The sequence below is a fragment of the Rhea americana genome, unplaced genomic scaffold (assembly GCF_003343005.1).
Source record: "Rhea americana isolate MKP2758 unplaced genomic scaffold, rheAme1 scaffold_101, whole genome shotgun sequence".
NCBI lineage: Eukaryota > Metazoa > Chordata > Aves > Rheiformes > Rheidae > Rhea > Rhea americana.
Window position 1 is genome coordinate 3,347,514 of NW_028185051.1, and position 9,118 is coordinate 3,356,631.

Genomic DNA, 9,118 nt, shown 5'->3' on the forward strand with positions numbered 1-9,118 from the left:
AACGCAAATGACCTTTTCCTAAAAGATTACTAATGACTAGCAGAAGATACTTGTTTCCTTTCTCAAAGCATAAAGCTTCCTCCAGAAGAAAAAAAGGACGAACAGGAAATGTGATTGACAGATGGAAAGAAGGCTCCAGGTTTCACAGCTGTTTTTACATGTTAAAAATCAATGCTTAAGCAAAAAACAGCTTATACTCTCCTTTGGAGAAGGTGGTTCACTCCCCCAGCTGGTTGTGTGGCTGCACAGGCAGTGTCCTCCACAACTGAGGAGGGACATGGTGGGCACAAGCAGTGTCCCCCACAACTGAGGAGGGACATGGTGGTAGGAGTCAGGCAGGGGAGAACAGGGACAGGCAAGACAAGGACTGCGCGGGCAGGTATGGTGGATGCAAGGAATGAAGCTATGGTTTTATGAGGAGCTGCTCTGTTTGCTGTTGGAGTAGACTTGCAACTCTGTCTGGGGACTGGGGCTTAGGTATATGTCCAGCTGACAGCCTGACTCTGATCTGAGTTACAGGGGTTGGTGATGGTGTAATTCTGCTAGCTGGCTGCAAAAGAACTCAAAATGAGGCCTGGAGGTATGGTTGGGATTGACAACAGCAATTAACATGGCACAGCAGAGGTAATCAGCTAGACCTTCCTCTTTTGGAGATAGTATTTATTTAAGGAAAAGGAAAGATATTGTTCTTCCTCTTATGCAAAACTTACGTTAGATTGAGTTAAAAATGTTGTATGGAGAAGACAGGTACTATACATATCTAGAGATGATGGATAAATTGACAATAGCTTTTACAAAGAAGGGAGGAGGAGCTGCCAGAGATGCAAAGATCAAGGACATTTGAAGCAAAGACAAAAAATCACTTCAGACAACTGGGAACCCTCTGGAAACCAAGGAGAGAGAGAGTTGGAGCCCTCAGAGCTAAGGGGGAAAGCAGAGAGGGAGGCATGTTTAGGCCAAAGCGGTATCTGCAGGATTAGTCAAGAGCCTGCTTGCTTGCCACTTGGGTCCGCTGGGATAAAGGGGCCACCTCACAGGACCTGCACAGAGAGGACAGCTGCTGACCAGCTACTTCTGGGCAAAGAGGACAAAGCCTAGTCTTTCCCCCCTTCCCGCCTGCCCTTGCTAGCAGAGAGCAGGGATTGCCCTGCGTCCGACTCAGTCATTCAAAGAGCAGGGGAAGAAGCTACTGATAGTAGGCTCTGATATCAGTGCTGACAGAGGGCCCTGCCGTGGGCCGCAATGGCAGCATGTCTTCCAGCCCTTAGCTGACTTGTGCGAAGGGTACAGTGCCGGGGAGGTAAATACTCCCGCGTTGCTCTGCTCCTCCACCTGTCTGCCGCTCCGGGCAATACTGACTTGCTTCATGGCAGACTTGCTTCTGTTCTGTCAGCCCACAAAATTGAGACTTACTTCTTTTATCATTTCTTCTCATCCAGTCTTTCAATTCCTTGTTTTCTTGGGTGGAGGAGTGTAAGATGCTCTTAAGTTTGGAGTAGAAAAAATACATATAGTGCAGGGGAAGGTAGTAAGAAATGGAGAAAAACCATAATTTTAAATGGGAAGAGGAAAGTTATGCCAGTAACATTAGGCAGAGCCATATGTCCAGGAGAGCACAGCCACTCTATGGCCAGGTGAAACCAAAAAGTAATTGCCATCAGGGAATGTATGTATGCTGTGTAACTGTATTCTTTGGCTGTGGATCTGCTCAGTTGGAAAAGCTACTGAGGGGTAGGCCAAAGTTACAGTTATATGGCTATTTTATTGGGGCCTGACCTGGCCAAAGGCTCTGTTGCTGACAAAGGCTTGTACAGGTGTATCAGCATAACTAGACTGGTGACACTGGTGAAACAATCTTGTGTAGATAAGCTGTTAAGACACCTTGACACTTTCCTGCTTTATTTGTTGATTATGGTATGATGCTGCAGCTTCTCTATTTTACATGCACTTCTTGGAGAATCACAACTTCTTAAGAATAACCTCAACAGGCTATGGACCCCAGTACAGACCTTTAGGCTGCAACCTAAAATAGTAACAAACAAACCAAAAGATGCTACTGAGGAAGTGTACAGAAGATGGCAGTGTACTGCGTATTCTGCAAATATTGCTCGCAGAAAGCTAAAGTAGCTAGTTCACCTGCAATATTGCACAGAGCAGGGTTTCCCAAACTAGTAGTTCCTAGTCTTACTGAAGAGTTGTGCATTCCTTCAGAATGACCCAAAGCTTGGCAGGGAGTGAAAGATGCCACTACTGGTGCTGGTGCTGGTTATAGTATCTGCTGAGCCTGCTCTGAGCAGTAGAAGTATCTGGATAAAAATGATTGTAAAACCTGGCATGTAAAATAGAATTTTTTTCTCCTGTAGGTTTTCCCTAAAACAAACAGAAAAGTAATGAAAAGAAAGAGATTGTCTATGTAGAATATCTGTTCATGGAAGTGTTTTCCAGTGCAACTAACTACAGATTATAAACTGATATTTCCCTAATGCCATTCCTTTTGACCTTCCATTTGGTGTTCATTGCCATGTAACGAAGCTTAGTAGAACCCCAAAGAGTCAGAATAACATTGGACTTTCAGATAGTCATTGAAAGGCTTTGCGTTGTTAATTAGTCAGCCATATGATTTATCCGAGTCTGAACTGATCGTTACAGAGATGTCGTGGCGTTCGATCCCTGAAAACTGGTGAAACAATTGCTACACACAGAACGTCCTGGGGACCCCTATGTAAATCTGCTGGTGAGTTAAGAATAGATGTTTACAAAAAGGTGACACAGAGTAACCACCATTTCTAGATTCTTTTTCACTGGCAAAGGAGCTTGAAAAACTGAGATACAAAAACCCCTGCATATTTTTCTGAGAAGCGGGAGTCCTTACTGAAGCCATGTGGCAGTGTGGAAAAGTCTTTGCCCTCCTCAATGAAGTGACTATTGGATAGTTAGGCAACTGGGGAAAGGAAGAGGAAGGAAATATTTCACACAGCTATTTGCACAGGCAAGCAAGTCCAAAGGCATCCACAAAATCAATTATTAAAATTGTAGAATCCCAAAGTGGCTGGAATCTTTTAGATTGTAATTAGTTTTTGTAGCATTTGCACTACACTGTTCTTAAACCAGTTATATTGAACTCTGAAGTCCAAAATCACAGGGGATAAGAGATTGCATTGCCAATTGCATTGGCATGTTTCCTTAGATTCCCTGACATTGACTTAATTAATGCTGTGAGGGAAGGTGGCAGTGCCTAGCTGGTACATAGCACTTTGGCTGATCAGGTGGAGCAGTACAATATGGGTTAATAAAAAGTGAAGAACAGCACCATGTACTTAGTGCAAAGTCCAGTCTGCACTGCTCTCTGTGTCTTCTGCATTTAGCCCCGAGTGGTTTCAAGGGCAACTGTTGCCTCTAACATTTTGAATCATTTAGCCTCCTCTAGCCATTTGCACTCTTATTTATTATTTGTGTAAAATACACATTAAGAATACTTGCACACACCAGCTTCAGAGTTATAATACATACCTAATATGAATAGGCAGAAGTTGCCCTCTGCTCCTCTGCTGATTGTCTGTTTTGTCAGTCACTTAATGCTTTTCTAACTGCAGAGATAGTGCCAGACTGTCAATTGATTTTTATATGTTTCTTTTTCTTCACTATTGTGATGGTCACAATGCTCTTTTGGAATTTGAAACAAATTCTTTCTTAGTATACTGTATTTTTCTTCCTTTATATGCAAGTATTAGTCACTTAGAATAGGCTCTCAGTTTTCACTTCCAAATCATTTTTTTTTCTTTTAACCTTAGCAATTAATACAGCTCTGTCTGTACAGCACTCATTTCAAGTAGATCTTTCTCCCATTTGTATCAGAGACCTTGATGTATTTCTAATATTGAAAGATGGCCATCATACAAAAGGAACTTTGATGGGAGCTCTAGCATTTGGGCTGTACTACATCCATGCCTAGGCAAATGTGCAGCTATATGGCACTGCAGAATATTGTCTAATATTTCCAGTTCAGATACTCATATTACATTTTAAGTGTGAAGTTAGTCTTAGAGAGTGATATCTCACTGTGTATTGAAGGAGTCAATGTCAATTATTATGTCAGGGAAGCTGCTGCAGTGAAACATGAAAAAAACATGCTATAGCAAAGCCCACTGATAAACATGTTCCCCTGTCTATATCTGGTCTTAGCAGTACTGCAGGCTACCATTTGCATTGTGCATCTTCTTTTTCATTCCTTGGTTTGAGGCAGAAATTCAGAAGTAAATCCTAAAAATGATATGCAAGACTGCCTTGACCTGTCTTGGAGTAATGTCCTGGACACTATGTAATTTGGACTCTGCTATTGTGTACATCCCTGGTTATCGACAGAGCCATTTGGTCAAAGATTTTGTCTCTAATTACAGGCGTATGTGCACTGGTACTTGTCTTCTGTCCACCTCAGATATTGTATAAGTGCAAGGCTAAATAAGAGTTGTCCTGAGAAAGTATACAAATACATGCTTCTGTAGCTACATCAAACATTTGCCAGAATAAGTTGGCAATGTGCAAGAGTACCTGTACAAACATTAATAGTTGCACAATGTTAAGGAAGTGGGAGGTTCTGCCTGCAGATTTGGACACTTGCATGGCAATGTCTATATTTGAACTTAGGGGAATATATTTTATTGACGGTCAGTGGGGCCTAGGGAGAGAGCTGGCAACTAGGGACTTTACTGTGTATCCCATGCATAGGCTGCTTTAGATGATAGACGGTGTCCTATTCCTTCCTTTCCCTCAGTATCTGGATGCTATTCCAGGAAAGTAAAGGTCTCCTGTAGATCCTGTGCTATGTTTGCCAGCCCTGTGCAGACATTGTATACCCTTTGGCTTGTCATGTGCCACTAGATGCCAATGCTCAGGCTACAAAGTTGAGCCTTGGTGACTACTTCAGTGTAAATCACTTACCTGGCTCCACTGACTGCACTGGCTGGATCTCTGCTAACCAGCGTGGGAGTTTAGACTCCCAAATGTACAGAGAGACCCTCACATACACTCCTGAATATGAGTGTGTTGATTTACAAGTTGCATCTCTCCTTAAATGCCTTGTGTTTAAAGAAGCATTACTTATGAGATGAAAGGAAATCAGGTGTTTTTCATAATCTTGGATGAATGGGAGCAGGAATAAGATGAAAGATTGCTCCACCTCTATATACCTGGGTTGTTCTGAAAGTAGGGAAGCATTTCAAAAAGTTGCACATCCTTATCCCTTGTTTAAGTCTTATTTTAATGGAAAATTGTAGAGGGAAAGTCCAAACACACATCACGCATAAGTCTGCAGGGATTCTCTACTTGTATATAAAGACAGGTCTTGTATTGCAGATCATAGACATTTCCATGAGAAGCACCATCCCCAAAAGGCCAAAACAATTCTATATTACAACTCCGTGCTTTGACAAGTACGCTGTCTAATTTGCAGGCAAGGTTCTACAGATTGACTGGCTCCTTATCCGAGGAATAGATTTAGGAATTTCAAAGCTTCTGTCTTTCACCTTTTCTTTTTTTTAGCATCTGATTCAAAGAGAGAGAAGGAGGCTGGGCTAGGAGTTGGATACACCATCCTTATTGTCCTTGCTGCATTTGTTTTTGTGCTGGGAGTTGCAGGCCTTTTTATTTTCCGGTACCAACAAAAGACAGGAAGATACAACTTCAGAATCAAATCTGACAACTTCAGCTACCAAGTGTTCTACGATTAGCTATTTTCAAGATACGAGAAGTAAGTACTGAATCATGGTCAATTACTCTTCTGACTGCTTAGCTCTTCCTGAACTGGTTAAATACTCGCAGATAAGCTTTTTCAAGTTAAGAGTATTTGTACAACTATATCCTTTTTACTAAGGGGGAAGATTATAGAAGCAAACATGAAATTCCTACTATTCTTGCAGTTTTTCAAATGCTGCAGACTATGTAGGAGCAGGACAGCCTTCTCTTCCTTCATAACTTCAGTCTCAGCCATAGTAAATGACATGCCACTTTTGGAGAGTGCCTACAACCACCTCCAAAAAGCATTTCACTTTGTTTAATATATCATGGATTGGTATAGTAGCGGAGAGAAACTTTACCACAGTCTTTATAATCAAGGTCTTTTTGTCTGGGATTTTGTTTCAGAAGTTATGCCTTTCTGCAAAAGCTTGAGATTATATTTTTAAAGAAAATAGGGGCACATTAGACATAAGAGCTGGAAATATTGACAGTACATAAGCAGTACTTACATGGTTCCACAAAGACTTTGAAAAGATAGCTCTGAGGAGTGTTAGCCTCTGCAACAAATTCTATCTCTGCAAGTTTGGAATCTGATACTTTTCCAGAATGCCATAGGATTCAGCATTTTTGCTGTAAAATGAATGCGCCTAACTGCTCACCGCAGTTTGCATGTTTGTGCCTTCAAGGGCAGGATGGATAGGTGGGGAAACTGGTTTGCCAAAAAATAATACACTACATTGCTTCACAACTCAAGGATATCTGATGCGATGTTCCTGGTTGCTTGCTTATTTGACATTATCATATTAGTGGGTATATTACAAAGATCATCCCTTGCAGTGATCTATGGGCAGCTCCAGAGAGATCTCTGAAAGTGAAGGCAGGCAGGGCTGCCTGTCTGATGCCCAAAGATAAGGTGCTTGGGGCTTCTTGGTACAGTTTCATCAGCTGTACAGTCCTATCGGTGATACAGGTCCCATCGGGGAGTTGTAGTCCTGCCTGTACATTAAAACCTATCTATAAAGCCTCTGAGTCTCAGCACAGGGAGAAGAGAGGCTTGCCTACATTCATCATCCTGCTCTTGTAATTTCTCCTCTTCGTGGTCATGAGTGATTGCAACACTCAAAATTAATGACAATTCTGGAGTTGTGCAAGGAGGTTGTAGCATAACGGATATTGTCAGGTTCATAACACTTATATATAATCAGCATGTTAGAGTCTCAGCCAATAGATCCTTTTATATTCTGTAACAACTCAGGTGTTCTCCCATACACATTTTACTTCCCTACACATTTTTCTACTTTGGAAAATAGTTGAAAGTTGTTGATTACATCTCCTAGACATGATTTATTTCATTTTTACTTTTTCTAGATGGATCACATCTCATCACATAAAGAACAGCAGCTTGTCTTCACTCAGTGGCTGGCTTTTATTACTCTTCATGATGGTGGTCACAGCTGGTTGCATCACCGATTTTTGAAGCTGTCATATATTGAAGGATTCTGTATCCCTCTGATTTTTTTGTCAGCAGCTCTAGATTGAAGTGAGCTTGTTTGGCAGCTTTTCCATTAAAAAAAATTAAAGGGAAAAGGAAAAGACTTCATGGTTCTCTATTCATGTTCCACTGTCTGGCTCTCCCACTATGTCATGCTGCAATGTGCCCTTCTTGTATTACCTGTGTGTATGCCTATTGACAAGCTTGATGTTTCTATAAATACTCTAGGAATTAAATCAGCAAAGCCTTGGAGAGAGCTCCTTTTCAATTTGCAATTTACCTGTTTACTTAGGGTGAGCTGCAGCCATGCTGAAGACCTAGCTGTACAACGCCTTAGGTATACAGAAGCTGGAGAACAAGTAGCAGGCTTGCCTGCAAATAAAGAACAGACACCATGAATCTGAGGCTTAACCTGCCCTAAGTGTTCTTCAGCACGAGTTTTGAGATACGATTGTAAATTTTCTAATCAATAAGGACTTAGTGGAAAGGGGGGAAAAAAGCTATTTCTGCTACTGGGAGTCCATATTTTTCCAGATAACTATTGGTAACTATTTAGTTTGTTGAAATAGGTCAGAGTGACTGTGCAGTTGAGCTCCAGAGTGTATTGCCCATTGAAGCGAAGGCACTCCAATTGCAGCGGAATAAATATAAATTTGAGCTGTATTTTGACTGGCTGCAAGATCCCACTGATAATGTAGCAGCAAGGGTTTAGTTTACATGCTCCATTGGATACAACAACAATCTGTTTGTTCAGCTGGATAAACTGGAACAAAAAGCCATGCAATTTCCTCCAATAGTCCCCTTTTCCTGACAGGTTTACTTTACAACTATTGCAATGCTATTTTCCCTTTATAAAAAGCATTTTTTACAGAGCTTTTTTTTCTTCTTCCTTTTTTGTTCCTGCTCAGCTGCTCATACTTCAACTGTGTCCTAAACTGGTTGCTTAAGTCACCCTCTGCAACGACCCATTAATAGAAATGATGATAGGAATTTAATTGCAACATATTTGTAATAGCAAGGGAAGCTATTCCTCTATGTGTCAGAGGGAAAGGCCTAGACTGTCACTTTTTGAAGGAGAAGAAAGTTCATGCTCAGCAGAAGTAAGCACGATGCTGCATGGTTTGGCAGAGCTCAGCCTAAGCCATGGCAGTCCAAACTTACAAATGCTGTCAGATTTGTGGTGCAAGTCACATGCAAAGGGCTGCAGAGCTGGCAAAGGCCTGCTATTGCCATGACTCTTCAGATCAGTCTTTGACACAATGAGCAGCTCCTGCAGGACTCCTCCCCAGGATGTTCTTCTCCCCTCTGCTGCCCCAAGCCTCCCCAATGAGTGCTTTGGAAGATGGAGAGGAAAGCAGCATGGTAACTTGTCACCACAGCGAGCACATTCTGATAGCTGCGTGCTTTCTTCCAATACAGCGGTTTAGTCTGTTATCTTTGGGTCAAATATGATCCAGTAATTTACAGTGAACAAGCTCATCCCTCTTTAAGCACAATAGACAGCATTATTTCAGTGGAAATTAATCATAAACCTGAACTCACTAATACTCTTTGGAGCTGTAGCATTTAGGTACTGGTTTATCAGTGTTGAGTGGTAGTCTGGGAAATCTATTCTGAAATTTATTTATGGATTTTAAAGGCAGACATGATCCCAGAGATCAATTAGGCCAAGTCTCTTAACCAGGAATCTTAGTATCTAACAAAAATTAGATTAAGCAGATGAAAAAGATAAAGATTTCCCAGACTACCACTCAACACTGATTTGTATTTTGCTTTTGATTCAAGTGGTTTTACAAAGAGAAATCTGTGACTCGTGCTTTCCTTGCTGAAAAGGCAGTTCTCAGATCCTAATATAGAAATCCCTTTTGTTACAATTCATTAATGAAGCTACAG

General features: G+C 41.4%; 1 protein-coding gene across 1 annotated transcript in view; it reads left to right on the forward strand.

The window, feature by feature from the left end:
• UMODL1 (uromodulin like 1) overlaps positions 1-8,134 on the forward strand; it is a 56,904-nt gene extending 48,770 nt beyond the window's left edge. The window contains exons 20-22 of the mRNA XM_085304585.1: positions 2,650-2,734; positions 5,539-5,746; positions 7,102-8,134. Coding sequence (XP_085160711.1) covers positions 2,650-2,734; positions 5,539-5,726 — 273 coding nt within the window. The 3' untranslated portion in view covers positions 5,727-5,746; positions 7,102-8,134. The remainder of the gene's footprint in view (positions 1-2,649; positions 2,735-5,538; positions 5,747-7,101) is intronic.
• The last annotated feature ends 984 nt before the right edge of the window (positions 8,135-9,118 follow it).